This window comes from Haliotis rufescens, unplaced genomic scaffold (assembly GCF_023055435.1).
Source record: "Haliotis rufescens isolate VD_foot unplaced genomic scaffold, xgHalRufe1.0.p SCAF_1, whole genome shotgun sequence".
Classification (NCBI taxonomy): Eukaryota; Metazoa; Mollusca; class Gastropoda; order Lepetellida; family Haliotidae; genus Haliotis; species Haliotis rufescens.
The window spans coordinates 15,486,383-15,506,936 of NW_025963779.1; the positions used below are offsets into that span (position 1 = coordinate 15,486,383).

General features: G+C 40.4%; 2 protein-coding genes and 1 long non-coding RNA gene across 4 annotated transcripts; all 3 read left to right on the top strand.

Moving 5' to 3' along the window:
- Positions 1-2,381: 2,381 nt before the first annotated feature.
- LOC124149193 (neuropeptide S receptor-like) lies at positions 2,382-4,950 on the top strand. Of its 2 annotated transcripts, none has more exons than XM_046520636.2 (2): positions 2,382-2,433; positions 3,357-4,950. In XM_046520636.2, exon 2 carries the CDS (start codon positions 3,363-3,365, stop codon positions 4,593-4,595), a length of 1,233 nt encoding a protein of 410 aa, XP_046376592.2. In that variant the 5' UTR covers positions 2,382-2,433; positions 3,357-3,362; the 3' UTR covers positions 4,596-4,950. The 2 variants fall into 2 exon arrangements, with proteins under 2 accessions (XP_046376592.2, XP_046376585.2); XM_046520629.2 differs by having other exon boundaries at positions 2,388-2,433; positions 2,835-4,950.
- Positions 4,951-7,977: 3,027 nt separating this feature from the next.
- LOC124149174 lies at positions 7,978-9,983 on the top strand. Its single transcript, XM_046520583.2, has 2 exons — positions 7,978-8,041; positions 8,394-9,983. Exon 2 carries the CDS (start codon positions 8,422-8,424, stop codon positions 9,919-9,921), a length of 1,500 nt encoding a protein of 499 aa, XP_046376539.2. The 5' UTR covers positions 7,978-8,041; positions 8,394-8,421; the 3' UTR covers positions 9,922-9,983.
- A 6,098-nt stretch (positions 9,984-16,081) lies between these two features.
- LOC124150395 lies at positions 16,082-19,063 on the top strand. Its single transcript, XR_006863246.2, has 2 exons — positions 16,082-16,386; positions 18,945-19,063. It is a non-coding gene; the product is annotated as an uncharacterized LOC124150395 (long non-coding RNA).
- Positions 19,064-20,554: the final 1,491 nt, after the last annotated feature.

Sequence of the window (20,554 nt, forward strand, 5' to 3'; positions counted from 1 at the left end):
TTGCCACGACGCCGTCTAAATAGCTTAACCTCCATCGGTTGAAACCACCTGTTACGTAGCCAGCTTCTCTCTTCACAGCTGGACTGGGACGCCTGCCTTTGATCCGGTACACCGACACGGGTGCACGACCTAAGTTCGGGAATTGTCTCCAAGAGGATAGGTCACATAAAGCTTTTATAAGAGAGATCCGACAAGGCGCGGACGCCCAAGTTGGAAGCCTCCGCTCTAATGGTCTTTCACCCCATGCGACCAGCCTAGGCAAATACAGGATAAGTTGAAACAACTCAAAAAACTCTTTGAGACAAATAGGCGTGCACAGCCTTTGGGCAAACATATTTGGTTTCTCACAGGTAGAACATGTGCAGGTCGTGACAACGCTCCCGTAGAGACCCCTCTTGCTCATAAGACTATAAAGAGGTCGGTGTGACAAGTCGATACCAGAATTCGTCGACCAGAAGTCGTTTGATAGAATTACAAACAAATAAACATGTCAAAGCTTGGTAAACATGGCTAAATCATACATTCTCAGGCTCGAGAATTCGTCTTAAATGTCGTAAAGTACATGGACTAATGATGTAAAATAAATTTCAAGCATTGTCAAAAGTTAGCATTGCCATTGGTCTGTCTGTATCAACTCTAAGCGCATCAGAGCAGAAGGTATCGCAAAGGCGAGAGAAGCTTCGTTAGCCCAAGTAAGTCACGAAATCGTCGAGTGATCAAGTCCCAAGTTGATAAATTCTACCAGTGCGCTGTTCGCCAATTTGAACACAATTCGTATGTTGTGCGAAAACAACTGCCAATTCTGGACAGTATCTACGACATGATCAAAACTGATTTGCATTATGAGGGTTCCAGAGAAATTTTTCAGTTACATCTTAAACATGCTGGACTTAGAAAGCATAAAACCTAGTCAAATCGCAAGATGTTAATGGAAGGGAAAGGTGTGGTTGCAAGGCGCATGCAGTAATTACGTGCAATAAAAATACCGCGGTAGAAACCGGCCAATCATCTTTATTGATGAAACTTGGTTCCATGTGCACCACACTGTCCAAAAACATTGTCAGTTGGAGGGTGATATGTCTATTGATGGGGTTCAAACCCCGTCTGGGACCATACCTCGGCTAATCATAGTACATGCAGGGCCAGAGAACGGATTTGTACCAAATACACTGCCTGGTTGGGGTTTAATTCATCTAGTTGTCATCTACTGTAAACGTGAACAATTCTACATTGTACATTGTACTGGCAAGATTATAGTCGTTTTAAGGCGATGTTGACAATATCAAAACCCGTGTCACACAATCATTTTTACCGAAACAGGTTTGAACCGGTTTTAGTTCCTCCTTCGGCACTGAACAATCAAACACTCAAAAGGTTTCCGGGTGAAATTCATTGTAGTCGTTTTGTAGTGATGATCTCAAAATACCTCAAAATGTGAAAGTGTCATTACACAACATTAATGCAAATCTTAGATGTAAAGATGAACAGAGAGAAGTTGAAATGCGTATAAATAATATCTGCCATTGGGGGAGACTGAGGATGAATTTCATGTTTTATTAGTATGTGATAAGTATGAACATCTGAGGGAAAAGTATATCCCGAAGTTTAGTAGTATGCATAAAGATGATCAGTCTTATAAAATCCAACAACTCTGATGTTATAGGTTTACAAGCCATATTACTGGAGCCTATATTCCATCAGATTCTGTTTGTTTTCTCTTAGTGAAGTCATTGAGGTTGTTGGAGAGGATTTGGACGTTTTCCCATGTTGTGATTTGGGCAGTTGCCCATATGGTCCAAGATGGCTGGTTTAATGGCTGATTTGACGGTTTTGTTGCCTTTGATTCTGGTGTTGATAATTATTGGTTATTTGAATTATGATGTTAATCGCTCATACTGATTCGGAGTGTGTGTGTGTGTGTGTGTGTGTGTATGTGTGTGTGTGCGTGCGTGCGTGCGTGCGTGCGTGCGTGCGTGCGTGCGTGCGTGTGTGTGTGCGTGCGTGCGTGCGTGTGTGCGTGCGTGCGTGCGTGCGTTTTCGGGATGTAAGAGGGCAATTCCCCCTTTTGAAACATACTGAACATTTGTACATTCGTAAACATATAACAACCAAACCCATTTGGGAGAACTACACAATTACTGAAAGTGAATTGCCAGATGACAAGATGCACTCCTACAGCCTCCACGCTTGCTTGTACAATGTAATGTACGATTAAAGAGGACAAAATAGTTGTCTTTTCCGTTTGATCTATAGCTAGCTACCTGTTGCACACCCCGCAGGTGATATCCACCGTACAGTACACGAGTTACTTTAGTTGTTGTTAAACGATGCGTGTTGCAAGTGATAAAAAGTGAAGCGCTGTTAAACGTCCTGGTCGAAAGGCCCACATTCCCTGCCGCAGTCTCTGAGGTTGGATGTATGTCAACAACGTAGGTACGTACCTGGTGGTTTGTGATATCCCATGTCATCTGTTCCCTTTGTTTTATTGTAGAGGATGGGTAGACGTTATAGTTCCATATCATAGGATGACATTTATTCTTCATGAAACCGGGTCACTATGACAACTTTTCTCGGGACACACTCCGTACTGTTTGCCCTGACTATCCCGGGTGGATATGGCAAATGTTGGGTAATGTATTTTTCCGCAGTGGTATGAATTCTACTATATTATGACTGATCTGGTAAGAAAAACCACTGATTGGTAGCGATTCATATCGTGGGATACGTCGTTTTACGCCGCTTTTAGCAACATTCCAGGAACATCCCTGCCGGTGTAGGTGGTTCAACTCATATATTCCAGCTATATGACGGCTGTCTGTAAATAATTGAGTCAGGAGGCTGCACCGACCCATCCCAGGGATTACCAAGTACCAACACTTCAGGATGACTTGAGATACACCAAGTGTGGTATTTGTACGGGACTTCCCAAGCAGTAATGAAGGGAGATTTACAATGGTTGCAGCAAGTAACAATTTAAAACTATTATCCCACCACAAGGACTCACCCTTGAGTGAAGTAGTAGATGTCTTCATTATCAGATCCAGTAACACTGTCATAAAGTATCATTTCAAAATATAGTTTTTTTGTCCAAAAGCTGCTGAACCAAGGTCCTAAACGAAAAAAGATTGAAAGTGAAAAAGTGACTGATTTAAGGATTTAATGCATTACAAGCACTGATTCAAGCGTTTCAGATTTTCACAAGTCCCAAGGCTTTACTGTGCTGTGAATGAATCACTGAAAAAAAGATGATACTGTTTGTGTAATCATTGGGCCACCTGAAATAATGACAAAATGTTGTCCTTGTATCTAAAACCCGCACAAACATTCCATTCCTTGTTATCTTCCTATACTTTCAGTTCACCATGGCATCAACGACGCCTGGTAAAGATACAACGTTGGACAAGGCTGAAGAATACCACACCGAAATAGCAGTACTTATGTCGCCTGTCATTATCATCCTGGGGATTCTGATGCTGGTTGGACTCTTCGGAAACATCCTGGTGATATATATCTATGCTGTCAGGATGAAGAGAAGTACCACGCACCTGTTCATCATCGCCTTGGCTGTTGCTGACACTGTTGTGTGCACTGTGTGTATTCCAGTAGAAATCGTTGTAGTCCGCTATCTCTACTCCTTCGACGTCCCATGGCTCTGCAGGGCGTTTCGTACGATTGTCCTGACCTGTGTGTTGAGTTCAATATCTGTTCTTGTATGCATAGCCGTGGACAGATACAAACGGGTATGTACTCCTTTCAAGTCTCAGATATCTTTGAAAACGGCGAAAATTGCAGTTGGTATTGGATGTATTATTGCTCTGATTCTTGCGTCACCCTCCATGGTTATTCTAGGCACGAGGACTGTAAACAGAACAGTGGTCGGCTACGCATGCACCACGGATGACAGCATGGTAATGACTCCGTTTCCAGGGCTGTTTAATGGGATGCAACTTCTCATAGCCGTGCTTTCTATTTCCACTGTTACTTCCCTCTATGCCTTGATTCTGAAGAGAATCCGAGCACAGAAGAGGTACAGAGAAGGAATGAGTCCTAAACATTTTGATGGCAAGGTATGTCCAACCGACTCTAATGATGCGCCAAACGTGACTGACACGTCAATCACGTCAACACAAGACACCGCAGTGCAATCACCACAGGGTAACATGCCAACGAGTGAGGACACTGTGACATCATCACGCGACATCACGGTGACATTATCACAGAGTGGGGTACCGTCGGGTGTCGATACGATCACGTCAAACGACAAGACGACATCCCCAATCAACAAAAATCCAAGACAAGAAGCAAAAGTAAACTCTGCTCTGAAGAAGGGGACGCACAAGACCACGTTTATGATGTTTATCATCACAGCTGTGTTCATTCTGAGCTTTGTACCCCATCTGGCTTTGATGGCGACAAGAGCCGTGCAGAAGCACACGTACGATCATCTGGAAGGAGCACCACTGGCTCTGTATAGCCTTTTCCTTAGGACAATCTATATAAATTCAGTATCCAATCCCATCATATATGGTTTCATGAGTGACACATTCCGATCACAGGCAAAGATTGTATTTAAACGGATGTGTTTTAAGAAGTAGAGCAAGTACGAGCGAAATATTCGTTCGGCCAAACTATATTGTACACATTCTACGTTATAAGTTTATATTTAGTCTTTATATACATGTATGTATGATATTAACAGATTAACTTATCGTGACATGTTGTAACTGAGTATATTGACCTACTGGTGATCCACAACCAGGTGATGTTGAAACGGGATACATTGACATACAAAAAGACCCCTGCCCATGTACAATGACGTACTAATGCCGTCATGCCACGTCATGCTCTACCCGGGGCACATTGACCTACTACCGTCGTCGTGCCTACGTGATGCTGTAACTGGATACAATGATGTACTGGTGGCCTCATGGTCATGTCATATTGTAAAAGGGCAAGGTTGTGCCGCCATGAAAGGTGGAAATGAAGAGAGCTGACATCTCGGTTCCCTTGACCATATGAAGCAAACTATCTAAGATCGTCATATGTCCGAACAGCCACGTGGTGGTTCCAGGTTGGATTAGGTTCCCAGAAACCTATGTTTGATCGAGTGGTCAGGCTCGATGACATGGTTGAGTGCATGTCATCGTACCCAACGGAGTGACATATTGCTCATAGTATAGATCACTTGATTGTCTGGTCCAGCCTCTACCATTTACGGCCGTCGTCATGTATCTAAAATACTACTGTGTGTGGCGTTAAACAACAATAAACAAACATTATATTGTAATCAACACCCAGCCTTTCTTATTGTTTGTGATATTTTGGATAGTTCAGCAAAACAGAGGGTAGTTAGTAAGTTTCATTTTCGATAACAAGATTTGTTCTCATGTTTTACCTCTTTTGCCAGTTTATACCAGGGTGCTGTATATTTTTACCGAACAATGATTGGTGCTCATTTACACGTCACAAACCTATCTGACATCGAAGGACAGTTGAAAAAGTTTTACTCCACATGAGACATTGGCAGCATTCTGTCATAAGAGAGAAGGGAGTACATTTGTAGTAATAGATATAAAATATCCCAGGAAATATTGTGCAAGCATGTATCATTATATTCTCGTTTTGTTCGTTTGTTCCTTCTTTCCGACGACAAAATGCATGATTTCACAACATCAAAAAGGATTGTAACTGAGAGAGAGAGAGAGAGAGAGACACACACACACACACACACGCACGCACGCACGCACCCCCCCCCCCCCCCCCCCCCCCCCCCCCACACACACACACACAGAGTGGTAAGCGTTTACCCATTTAACGGTCTGGTGCCGCTCTGTTTCCCCTGCTTTAATTGCGTCACCACTCGACAAACTCCGGCGGTCGTCATTGTACAGTGATTGACTGGATGAATGTTATCTCTATATGTTCGCTACCATATACTTGTATTGAAAATGTTTTTGTATTTATGATTTAGTCACTATATGGCTATAATATTGCCGATGTGACTTTAAATATTAACTCACTCACTTACTCACTATTCATGATTTGCAAACATTAGGGGAACTTATATCTACATTCAGATATTTCTCATGTATTTATGGTCTTTTTTTGCCATCAATAATTGTACAAAGCATTTTGTGAATCTTTAATGATGCCGCTGGATATCTTATGTTCAGCGCTTTTTTTAGTACATTCATCTTCAGTGTAAATATAGTAGTTAGTTTGCTTTTCGTGTTTTCCCCGTGTTCAGAAACACACGTAAGCCAAGCGCCTCAGTCAGTTGTATTCCCCGGCGGTCCAGAAGAGGTTGCCCTCTCCGACGTCCGCGCGCAGTATAGCAAAGTCTTTCTAGATCTCGTTTCTTCACCCTGCGTTAAATCGTTCACGATTGTCTCGCTACTGGAGTGGTCACGGTCGAAACTTCTTTCAGTAAGTGGGTTCGTGGCTATGTCGATCTAGATTACGACTTAGTTGTACTGAATTCAACTTAGTTAATAGGGTTTGTAATACTTAGTTTTGCAAGTAATCCGTGGATAACCAACTTTTCAATGATTTCTAAGCTCTTAGTTACTAGTGTTTCTAATACTCCGTTTTTCTAGCAATCCGTGGATAACCAACCTTCCCGGGATTAACTAACTAGTTGGGAACTTTAGTATTTCCTTGTTCAGTCAAAGTGACAGAATCTTTAGTCGATTAAGACTAGTTGATATTCAGACGTAATCGTCTATTTTTGTAGTGTAAGTGACTCATTTTAGGGATACTCGTAAATTTGCGCTCATGAAATTGGGTATATCTTAAATTGTCATTTTTAGCCTTTATTAATAAACCTGTGAACCTATTACCACGTTTTCGTTATAACTTTATTCTTATTTTATGACACCCCGGATAATTGGAGCGCAGCTCCATGACACACACACACACACACACACACACACACACACACACACACACACACACACACACACACACACACACACACACACACACACACACACTCCGAATCAGTATGAGCGATTAACATCGTAATTCAAATGACCAATAATTATCAACACCAGAATCAAAGGCAACAAAACCGTCAAATCAGCCATTAAACCAGCCATCTTGGACCATATGGGCAACTGCCCAAATCACAACATCAACTGGGAAAACGTCCAAATCCTCTCCAACAACCTCCATGACTTCACTAAGAGAAAACAAACAGAAGCAGTCCACATTCGCCGGCAAAAGCCTTCAAGCAGCAGAGATCAAAGCTATTTCATCACATCCACCTACTAGGCAGCGCTTCCTGTGTGTAGAAGGGAAAAGGGCCCTGACCTGATGATGAGCATAACCAGCCTCTTTGCTGCACTTATTATTATTATTTAAATATGTAAACCAATAATAATAAACATCGTAATCATAACAAGGAAATGATATTTTGATCAGATTTTGATTTCTTGGCCTAAGTAGCTGACGAAGACAGTCTGACACCTTTGGGGAAGTTCCTGTACAGAACCAATACCTCTGATACTGTTGTGCAGCGATTCATGAGTACGTTTATTTGTGATAATGACATTTATGACAAAGCAAGTTCAGATAATGTATGGCTTCGTTATACATGAACAAAAAATATCGTACTTATGACTTTGTAAAACGTTTGGGTCGAACATTAATTAAGAGAAGGCGACTGAAATGAAATATCCGGGATGTATATAAGACAGCGTGATGTCTTCCTTATAACTTTACGCGCATGACACGCACTATTGTCCCGTGAACAAAAACAATGTTTAAAAAGCACAATTTTCCGCTCGTTGGTGAGGTTGACAAGAATTTATGCTAAAGTGAATGTGTTTTTTCCTTGTTTGATTCATCGTTATATAACCTATTCTTCCATTCCTTGCTACAGGAACATTTGACAAGTGGCCTGTGTACATATTGCAGCAATGACTCACGCCTACGTAGTTTACATCCTCCTTTTTGTTATTTTGCTTTGAGCTGAGGAGCATGAGGGAGGTATTTATGTGCTGCAACCTGTTACACTATTTCATCGATTGACAATTACCATGTGAGTAGTGAGACAGAGATAATTATCTATTGTCTAACTGTGACTTTTCAAACATTGATGACATTTACTATATCAACAATACTTTATTGAATTGGATAAGTCACAGTTCATTACACATGATACATAAGTATTATAAACCAGAAAACAAATACATTAATTACATGTTTTACACATGCACGATGTTATTCTCATTATATTTAAAAGAAACCATAAGAAAATTTACTTATTAAGATACAAATACTTGTGTTTTACTTTATGAAATGTAGAAGAATGTTAGACAGTTTCAATAAGGAAGTATTATCGGAGTTTTAGGTGATTTTTGAAATTATATCATATTGTTTCCATTTTACAGCCCTGCATTTTCTCTGAATTATCCAACGATGAACAGCACTGACAGAAAAACTACTCTTGGCAGAAAAAAATTCTCTGACAGTGAAACGATGTTTGATAACACGAGTACAGCAAACGCAACACTTACACTCGAACAATTTAGCGATCAGGTAGCCCTACAACTGACGCCTGTCATACTTTTTATAGGGATACTGATGCTGGTTGGTTTCTTTGGGAATTTAATGGTATGTTACATCTACACAGTCAAATTAAAGGCCATTTCTTCTCGGTTATTCCTGGTTGCACTTGGTTCGTTGGATCTGGTAATGTGTGGTGTTTGCATCCCGGTGGAGATCGTCTCTATACGATATATGTACCACTTTAATCACAACTGGCTTTGTAAGTTTTATGGAACACTTTTACTGTATTGTTCTATCACCTCTGGATCAATCCTGGTAGCCATTGCAGTGGACAGATACAAACTGATATGCAGACCATGTGGTAAGCAGATCACACTACGGGAAGCCAAAAGGGCCATATATCTAAGTTTCTTCGTGTCTCTTGTTGCTTCCACGCCACCATGGATTACGCAAGGAACACGGACTATACCAGTACCACATTCTAATATCACTGGATATACCTGTGCAACCAGTGATGACGTAATTAACACATACTATCCCATTATTTACCATGGATATCAGATGCTGTTATTTCTGACGGGAATAATTGTATTATCTTCACTATATTCCCGTATTCTAATGCGGGCAAGAAAACAGATGCAGTTTCGGGAAAAGTTAAAAAGGAATATTTGTGTGAGTAATGAGACCTTATGTGATACACCGTTGGCACTCGTAAGACAGCATCAAGCGCGGAATCCGGAAAAGGAGGAAACTCTATCGTCCAAACGTTCTAGCCGCCATGAACCGTCACTCACCGCAAACAAGGAATCACATCCAATGGCACTGGATCCTGCAGTCATGTCTCAGGTTAGACCTTATGATGCATCAGAATCATCAGTTGGATCTTTTGACGAAAGAACTTATACATGTGACTTTTCAGGTAGAGACAACCAGTTGTTAAGCGAACCCACAGACCGGTCAACTCGTTCCAGTCATGAAGAAGCAGTCACAATAAACGTTGTCTGTAGAAGAGGAAGCATGTCTTTGGACCAAAGTGATGTCACGCTATCGGAGATTGATCCGATAGCAAAAGAACCAGAGCCTGAAGCTCCAAGGGGTGTCATCAGGACGCCACAACGCGTCAAGGAACCGGGAAGGGTGATGGTGTCGAGGACGACCTTCATAATGATTGTCATAACGCTGGTTTTTGTGCTGAGTTTCCTGCCCCATCTCTGTGCAATTGGAGCGCGCTCTATTCTTAAGAAAACATTTGAGGATCTCGACGGTTCTTACCTGGTGTTGTATCATCTGTGTTGTCGCTCGTATTTCATTATTTCTGCAGTGAATCCACTGGTGTATAGTTTCTTTAACCTCAAGTTCAGAAATGAAGTTAAAGATGTTTTTAGAAGCATCTGTGGCAGAAATACATGATCGAAGATTGTACAGCATGCGGCAGTTAATATAACGAATGTTGATTTTCATCTATCCTTCGAATTGCGCAATAATGGAATAAAATGTCTTAATCATGAGTGTCTTTTTTTATTTGAAATATTCAGAAAATTTAGGCAATGTCACGTAAAGGGAACCATGGTCTTTCATAATGATACATATAAGTGGAAACGAGGTATAAACTGTAAGAGAAGGCATATTCACACTAAAATACAAATAAAAACTTTTTTAACTTTGCCATACTTTTACGTTCCAATGAAGGGATTTGACTATAACTCTAATTTCCTGTAACCAATGAGTTTTATTTCGGAAAGACCAGGATGCTGGAGTGCTGGGATATTTGTACAATTGCTTTCATGACAACATCATGCTGTAACTGGATACAAAGAAGTACTGGTCGCCCATGCCTATGCCATGCTGTCATGCGGGGTTCAATGACGTACTAATGCCGTCATGCCAGCGCCATGTTGTAACGTGGTAGAAGGACATACTGGTGGCGTCATGACCACACCTTGCTGTTACGGGGCACAGTTGTGCACACACAAACACACTCACAAACACGCACACTCACTCACTCACTCACTCACACACACACTCCATCACACTCACTCACTCACACTCACTCACTCTCTCTCACACACACACACACACACACTCGCTCTCTCTCTCTCTCTCTCTCTCTCTCTCTCTCTCTCTCTCTCTCTCTCTCACACACACACTCACACATACACACGCACACCTATGGATCCGCCAGTGGTATTTAGCGCACGGGCTGATGTGGATTAATTCTGTTTTGCATGGTAATTCATTTATATACTGCAAAGTGAGCTTAGTGTTTGAGGAAAGTTCAAAGAAGAAATTGGTGAAGCCAATAAGGATGTGTGTCCTAAGGATCACCGTCGGGGTGAATCTTGTATTCGTAACCAAGACCTCTTCAAAGGGACGCAACTCCCCACATCTCCTCAGACCACTTTGTATCCAGGCTGTTAGTGTTTATATGTTTAAGACCAATGTGGGTAGACTATTGTCAACATAGTTTAAAACCATTCAAATACATAAGTGATTAAGGAAACGGATGTTGCAAGTATATTCCAGGAAATGTGTGACGCCCATCTTTTAAAAAAGGTAGCAAGTTCTCACCCGCTATCGGTTATATTTTAAATCATAATTATCTTCATTATTGTGAAACATACACCTACATACAAAGCTCCTTTCTATTGATGCAAAATATTTTTCAATATATATATAAGCTCTGGAAAGGTTTATTTCTTATGGCGAATTAATATCTCAGACATCTTATCATTGAAAAGAAAAGAAAAAGCGTATTTCGGCAGAAATTTACAACATCTCAAACATGGTGAGGGGCATATGGTTGCAAATTCATTTCTTTCCTCAGTCTTCTTTGAACCAATACATTTTTACACAAGATTACCCAGCCACAACCCTTGCAACCCTTGCAGGAATGAGTGATGGTTAAATACACTCAGCTCAACTTTAACATTGTTTTTGTCCCATTTTCAATGAGTAAAGACGATATGACACCTCCTTTATTCTATATTTTCAAGAGACACTGATGTGTCGTTTCAGTATAGATGCTTATACCGTTATCAAGCAAGACTACACACACCCCTCCCACGAAACGAACGAATATATCAGTTAACTCTGTCTTGGTTCTTCCTGTACAAGAATCCTGTATCCTATCTCACTGTCGGGACAAAAATGAACTCATTACTGGGTATGCCAGACAAAATGCCACTAATGTCAAAGATGCCAATGCATACTCTGCCAAAATTGAAACGCAAAAGTAGTAAAATCGTGAATATCTTTCTGACTTGAAATTGCGCAGGATATCAGCCCAGACAGTGAGGAAGCGCTTACGAGCTGTAGGTATTCGCGCTCATTTTGACGGACCTGCATCGTCGGCTGCGACGACAATGGTGTCAAGGTCACAAAGTATAGCTACAACTGTGATGGAGACAAGTTTGGTTCAGTGACGAGTCACGTAAGAGGCCATTAAACATCTCAAAATTTCCAAATTTTTATTTAAGCAACCACTAAACTCCCCCTCTGGTCGCAAATCTCCCCTTTTGCCTTTTTATGCTACACTAAATGGCCCGGCCGGGCCCGTGTGCGACATACGCTTTAAGTCGGAAAGCGCACGTAAAATCTCCAAGTATCACTCACTCACGCCATTAAACATTATTTGACGTCAGGAATGGACAGTTGGTTGTCAGTTATTCATGTCTACATTATCTTGAACCAACATTTCCAAACTGTACCGCCAGCGGGGCTTTTACGACATTGATAGATGGATGTAAAATTAACTATTGAATAATTTTAAATATTTGAATAAACCTTCAAAGCTCAGACCCTTATTGTGTTCAGATTCACCACATGTGACCTTATGACCGTTAAGCATTTGTAAATCAGAAAGCGCCTGCCTCACTATTGACACTTTTGACCGCGTCATAAAACTTTCTTTCTCCTCTTTCTCTACAAGTTTTCTGATAGTCATCACTTTCAGGCGAGACAGTTGCAATGATATATTTATTTTTCACATCCTGCGTCGGAAAGACAGATACGAATATCACAGCCATTAACTTTAGTAAATGATGTTTGTTACACTATTAAGAGCCCCAAATAGCAAATAAGTTCACCATTAACCAAAGCGCACTTTTTAAAAGCAAATTCTATCAATAGTAATGGGCATCGCATTACTACCTGTTTGATAGATGTCCTCTTCAGTATGTACATGATTATGTATATTCGCAAGGGAACATTAAAAAGTATGCCAGACGGGCTGGGGTGGATTAATTATAAAGAAATCGTCGTACTTTCAGACGTTTATGAAATTGACCATGACGTGTGCCTCTCTCGCTGTGACAATACACGGAGGAAATATATACGTGTCATGCCCTATCAAGCGCATACGCTGTGAATAAGAAGTAAGGAAGGTGCAGTTTGAGACGTCGGAGGACATGCACTGTTAAATGAGTAATGACCTTTCATAGGAATTTATCCTCTTGAATTACTCAACAGTCAGCCGACTCGCCCACTCGATTTGCAAATTGTGTGCTTTATAATAATCTTCATTTCACACATTTTCTCGAGCCATGTGTCCATCTTGGTGAAGAGCTCCTTTCAGAGCTTGGCACCTCAGGGTAGCTGACGTTGGAAAGGTAGCATACACCGAAACTATGACCAAAGTCAAACGACACACACAAACTGTTTCATGTCCACACATTTTCTTTCGCAGACTTTTATACTAACACCATAATACATTTTGGTATTGTGTTCTAGAATTGTTGCGCCCTTCCAGAGACCCATGATTTTGCTGAGCTTCATGCAACCTGAAACAAAAACATCATTGTGGGACAGTTGGTCTTCCATTCCCCAGGTGATGAATCGATATACACTGAAGATGAATTGTACTCAGACAAAGATACACCATGTGTCATGCATGTGACATTCCTTAAATAATACAAGTATAGCTCATACAATTAAACCACTATCCGAACGCTGCAATATGGTTTTTTTGTATTTTGTTCAGTAAGTACTACGTGCTTCCTTACATTAATGTTGTTCTTGTGATTCATACAAACTGAACAAGAATGACTATGTAACGCACATCAACACAATGCACAATGCACGAGTTACGCACACTGGAGGTGAATTCAGTGTTTGCATGTGTTGGTGACGGGTGCCGTCGGTGGGGCAGGGCAGCTACTATCATCACTATTTGATAGTGGTTCATAAACACATGCTCTTGATATAGTCGGCGACGGTCGGGTAGCCTAGTGGTTAAAGCGTTCGCTCGTCACGCCAAAGACCCGGGTTCGATTCCCGACATGGGTACAATGTGTGAAGCCCATTTCTGGTGTCCCCCGCCGTGATATTGCTGGAATATTGCTAAAAGCGGCTTAAAACCAGACTCGCTAGTGAGGTCACGGCACTGTAAAGATAGGTTTCAGTTATCCAGTACGGTAAATGTCAAAATAAAAGGCCACTAATCATAACTGAGAATATTCTAAATTTAATAAACTAAAATTGGTTGTAATGTCACGTTTAATTTCGCCCGAGGAACTACTACCCTGTATAAATACGTAGTAGACTAGACAACTGAGCAAACGCAGCAGACAGCGAGTTCCAGTTTGGTTTTTCGTTCCCTTTAGAGGTCACCAAGTGCTGAAAACGTCAAATCTGAAAAACAGTATTTCAAGCGAGAAACTATCTACTCTGCGAAATGTTTCTCTGACAGTTTATCGGGTGTTTCAGTGGACACCTGCGGCTTGTATCAACCTTACCGCTTCTCGCCCTCAATGTTGCTATCAAGGACTATGCGATGTAGTTTATCGTAAAGGCAACGTGCCAGTCTTACATTTCGTGATTAATGTTCAAAAATGATAATGCATATCAACGCGAAACGTTTTGTGAACTTGGCGCGGGGGTTGTCTGTGTCAATGATACAGTTTTGACTTAACGAATCGGTTCACGGAAACTCGTCGGACTTCTGCCAGAACTAGAGAAGGTAGACCACTCGTCACAAGACAGCGGTATGACCGATACCTCCAAACAGTGGATTTGCGTAACGCTTTTATTACTCTAGTATCACCAGTGACCTCACAATTAACCCCGTATGACCATGTTTGAGGCCTGGCGCGACAAAAAAGTACGATGGATGGAATTTGATCACTGGACGAGTTTCTCGACTTATTTGGACTAACGAAACTACCCTTGCCTTTGTCGAGAGCGGACCGCCTCCGTGGTTAAGTGGTAGAGCGTCCGCCCGGAGAGCGGAAGGTCCGGGCTTCGATCCCCGGTCGCTTGTTGTTACCCTGGCTGGCGCTCGGTTAAGGGGCTAAAACAAGGACTGGTCGGCTCGTGGGGTATTCATGTTAAACTGCGGCATGGTATCTCAGTGGGCTAGCACTATAAATCGGCATCAGTCCGGACTAGTACAAGCAGCCACACACACGTGCATGCACGTCGCTATATAAGTGCAATAACCTTGGACGCGACGTTAAACCCAATTTAACCTCACCTTGTCGAGAGCGATACCTTCTGCTCTGATGTGCTTTAGCGTAGATACAGACAGCCCAGTGGCAATGCCAGCTTTTGACAGTGCTTGAAATATATATGACATTCTTTCTCCATGTAATGTATGTCATTATAGGCCATTGCTTTCAAGACAGGTAGCAGCTGACAGACGTCCAATGGGGAGTCTATCAGGAGGAAACATGGGTGACATTGTCGTCTAAGACGCCGCAATTCGCTGTGCAGAGTTACGTCCCTTAAGCACGTCAGAAAGCTATGATCGTAGGTTCGAAGCCCGGTTCGCCCCGATTATGTTTCTAGGTCTTTTCAACACCATATGCCTGCTACTGGGTTTCACTAAAGCTGACACCTCAAGCTGACACCCCGTGATATAACTGGAATATCAAGCATCTTTTGACCACCAGATTCAATTGGCACAAGCTCTGACCGGAGAATGGCAACGCAACCCAAATAACGTCATCAGAAGATTCACTACATCGCTGTAAAGGGTGTGTGTTTCATGCTGAAGGTCACACGCAATATTAGAGACATGTTTTATGTTGAGAATTGACCTTTTATTGACATAAGTGTTTCACATTTCACGATGTAAATTTAATTTTAGACCCCACGTATGACTTGTCGGTTTTGACGTCTCAGCTTCGCTGCTGTTATTGACTCCGTTTCATTGATGTATTAAAATTGCAAAAAGAATTTCCGTTGTATTACATCTTAGTTTGATACAACGAATATATTTGCAAACGTCAAGTTTCCTTTGTACATTAGTATATTATGAAGTGGTCATTTCTGATTGATTAAGATTACCTTTAGCTCTGTTCAATTTTTATGGAATTAGAAATAATATCCACCTAAAAAAGTATACAATGTTCAGAATTGAAAGGTTGTGTGAAACATATGTATCTTCTAAGTGCATTGCAAGAATATTATTCAATAGTACATTCAATCTTGCAGATTTAGAAATAGTGTAGACATTTCGTTATTTGTTACATATTTGTTAACATTTTTGTCCTCAGTATTTATACAGAAAATGTTTGAAAAGAATTAAGTGGTTATCTTTGGTGACATTTTAAACTGTTGACAACATATCCAGGTTAGCTTTTAGATTTTAGAAACCTTGAGAGAAGCCCTTCAACACAAGAACAGCTCTACTCCATCGCCTGTCATATATTAGGAAATTTGACCTCGTTGGATCTGAGTCAAAAAGAGATAAGTCGAAACACAGTATCAATCTTGCACACATTGTCCAGATGGCTGTTTCATGGATCAAGTGGCATGGCGGTGATACAAGCAGGCATTCCCACAGGATTTCAGCCTGATCTCCAGATGATCACCAGCTCACCTAGCCTTAAACGAAAGGAATATAACAGTGGCAACCTTGATCTTTACTTTGAAGAGGTAAACAGCTAGGGAATAAGGTGTTATGAAGCTCACATCTATGTGTTAGTATGTTAAGCGTTCAGCAAATAATATTGCAACTGGCAGATGTACGCATGTCTGTATTGAGTATACTTTGTGCATTTATTAACCATTAGGCCAAATATTCCCTTCACTCTAATGCAAATACTTGAGAGAAAATACTTGTATGAAAAAGACATGTGATTCTACAACATGGCGATAAGATGTTTAATATTATAATTTCTATGTGTTAGTATGTTAAGTGTTTAGCAAATAATATTGTAACTGGCAGATGTACGTATTTCCCATCAGTCAAGCATGCAGCTCGGTTCCATTAATAACCTTAAGATAGTCGCGGATCGCGAGGTTATCATGTTGTGACGTAGTTTAAAGTTGATGTGTTACCAACATTCACGTTAGCAGTAAGCAGGAACTGATCTTCCGTAAAAGCGGAATCATTTGTTTTTGTTTGATAAAGAACTGCACTTCTTGTCTATTTGACTTCTTGAATATTTCGGTTTTTCGATTGTGATGTTCCTGACATTCATTTATCCATTGAAGCTGAACTCAAAGGGTCACACAAATGATATATACAAACCTAGTACAGGGAATTAAATTTATATCAACAGAAGGCAGTGTTGCATCTTGTTGAGAAGTTATCGATATTCATTAAGAATTGTTAGCCTTTCTTGTAAATTGTTTTTGCAAACGTCCTAGTTTATATCATAAGTTGCTGATGAAACTAATACACATTCGTAATAATATATACTCAACAACAAAAGTTCCCGTGACAGCAATATTTTAGTGTAAAATTTGGTTTTAAATATTGTAGTACATGTATGGAATCAAGTTACAAAAACGCAACTGCTACAGAAAAGCATGCATTCCATGCAAAAATTGACTTTTATGCAAGCCCCATGCATTTCACTACCCAAGAATGGGTATAAAAGCATGTGCGTTAATGGGATTCCATATGCATTGTTTAGCATCGTGCTGACAACAACCACTCAGAAAAACAACAAAATTACGCAATTATGGTATGGTGTGGGATTACAGCAAGACAGAGGACCTGTTTGGTAGTGGTAGAGGGAAATCTCAATGGACAGCGCTAACGCGACGAGATCATCGGCCCTGTTGTTCTACCGTTTTGGCGTCGTCATGGCCCAGGCATTACCTTTCGACATGACAACGCCCGGCCTCATATTGCTCGACTTGTTCAGGATTCTCTTCAACAAAACAATGTGAATGTCATCCCCTGGCCGGCTCGCTCCCCTGATCTCTCACCAATCGAGCACATATGGGATGAGATAGATCGGCGCCTTCGGCGTCAACCACGTGTTCCACAGACACTCCAGGAACTTCGAAACTTGCTCCAGCAAATAGGGACAGATATCCCCTAGGACTTTGTGCGACGCCTGGTCCATTCCTTTTGACGAAGATGTGTTGCCTGCATCGCAACCAGAGGTGGACACACACGCTATTGATTTGTAAATTGACATTCAGCATGTTCATGTGTTGTTTTTTTATGAAACCACGCATTTTCTGAAGTCAGTATGGCAAATTAAACCATTTGAACTCTTACAGGAGTCTTTTATCTGTTGCAAACCGAAATTGTTTCAGATTTGGTAAAAAACATAACTTTGTATTAAATCTTATTCAATGTCACAGGGACTTTTGTTGTTCAGAATATGTACTAAATGTGTCCACAGATCGGGTGAAGTCAAGTTTGTGTGGACACGAAGGCAGGCCGGATTGGAATGACACTCAGAACACGCAAGTCGTTGGTTCTTGTCTTTGATTATTACAATCCAGGTAGCCTACATTCGGCAAATACGTTACTAACGATTTCAAAATTTACTTTAAACTCCAAACATCATTCTAAATGTTTCCTCCCTAGTTTGTTAGCATTAAGAGCATATCTCCCCTATACTATAGATATTATGTCATGCACTATTATTGCTTTTTTCGGCCAATCAGAAATCAGAATGCTTTCTATGTATCCTATGTACGTGTATTTCTATGAGATTGAAAAAGCAAAACTGTGTGACGTGTGGCCCGACTAAGACGGTTGCGGCAATCTAGGCGGTGAAAGTAAATATTATAAAAGTTGTAACTGAATATAGACACTGTTCCGTATATTCATATTCAATATTGTACATTCACATGACCCTGGAGTAAACGATACATAATCGCCGGATCTTATTCAAATCCTGACGTGTGAACACGTTATGAGAATTTATCTCAAACGGATCAAGATTTTTACTAGATTCTGGCCAATGCGAAGTTGTTTGAATCAATCTTGAATGTAAACATAAAACATAGCAGTTCATCGTACATACCTTCAACATAATATACATTGAGAAAATAATGTATGTAACGGTCAATATCACAATACGCTCAAAAGAAACATGGATGTAAAAGGCGAATCCATGGGCTCATTATCAAAATATTTGGCATTTTGGGATTTCGGCTTGATCATTGCCCACATGTAAACTTGATCAACCAAGTTATCTTCAGACGTGTGTTATGCTTCATGATATAAATTTAATTAATTTCAGATAGTTGGATAATCGCGACGCAAGCCTGGAACACGACCACCCATCGACATATGATAACATCCTTTGTTTACTCAGTAAATGTTTATTTTGATAATAATTCAATAAACAGTTGCAACATGGATAACGTTCTTGTATTGTCGTATGCCACAATATTGAACTCGTAGAACTAAAGGTGTTCACTTGACATATTTTTCACGTGGAGATGTGATTTAAATTCGTAAATGTCACATAGTATCAACTCTGAAAGGCCCATGGACACCTTTCAACGATATACTAGCATTTGCAGTTAGATTTCCTCTTCTTTCATAATTAAGCTTCTCCAAAATCGAGTATACGAAAGTCGTGATTACACTGGTGACTATTTGGAAGTTGCTGTGCATGACTGATGTACTTTTTAGAGTGGTATAATTATTGAAGCCTGTGGAAGCCTCGGTGACTGAGTGAGTTAGATCGATGACTTTATGTGCTGGCGGTTAGGCACCTCACTCTGGCAGTATGAGTTCGAATCCCGGATGAGACTTAATCCAAAAAGAGAATCTGTACTTCACTAGGAAAGTGTTATCCAAAAGATAACATTTGTTACATTGTATCATTATTATCAGTCGATGGTATGTGGTGCATAATATTATGGCATGTGTCAATATTATAAGGGTGTCAGTCGGAGTCATGTGACCATTTCTGCGATGTTTTTCTTTATAATTATTGAGTTTCTCGCTTATGACTAACATGTCAGTCAAATACAAAAATACTTTCACTGAAATTGCACGTTTGTATATTTATAAAAGAATGAAACAAAAAAAAAGATTAGGAATCCTGTCGAATGTCATATCTAGTCATCAAGTGAATTTTCTAACAATGAACCTTATCTGTTTACATACTTACGGACTTACGTGCACCTGTACTTCAACCAAAGCCTTTTTTTCTCTCATATCTTCAAAATCCTGAGATGAACAAACATACAGATGGAATAAGAAGCTTGCAAATACTTTGACTAATCACTGCCTATGTTTTTTTATAAGTTTCGTCATTAATACCATATATTTTCAGCACCACAATTTGAATACTGCATTCATAGTTTATACTGAAACGAAAAAAAAAGAAACGCAAAGTTTTGAAAAGGTATGAAAATATAGAGTTTTCTTGCAAGTGTCAAAAGATTTTTTTTTTATTGTTCCTTGACCAGTCATGGTATGTGGTTCCAATAGTTTTCCGAGAAAATCACAATAAACGTGCCACTGTTATAAAGGGGTAGCAAAATATTTGTTTCATCACTCTCTGCCAGTGTACATACATATCGATGCCAAGATTGACAACAGCGAGAGCAGACCATCGGAGGCAAGCAAACGAAGGCAAGCTGTCGGAACCCTTCAAGCTGACCAGAGCGTTGAAAATGTTGCTCATGTGTTCTTACGACAATTTACCGTCTTCAGTAGCATTTGCCTCAACCAACAGTACTGTTGACTTCTGATATCAAAATATTATTATTTGCTTTTGCTATATGATGTAAATGGTAACAGAAATTGGCAGCTGGATAATTCAGAGAATACTTGCTTTTGTATTGTAAGAGCAGTTTTTAAAGCACTTATTGATTGAAGTATTAACGTTTTAGC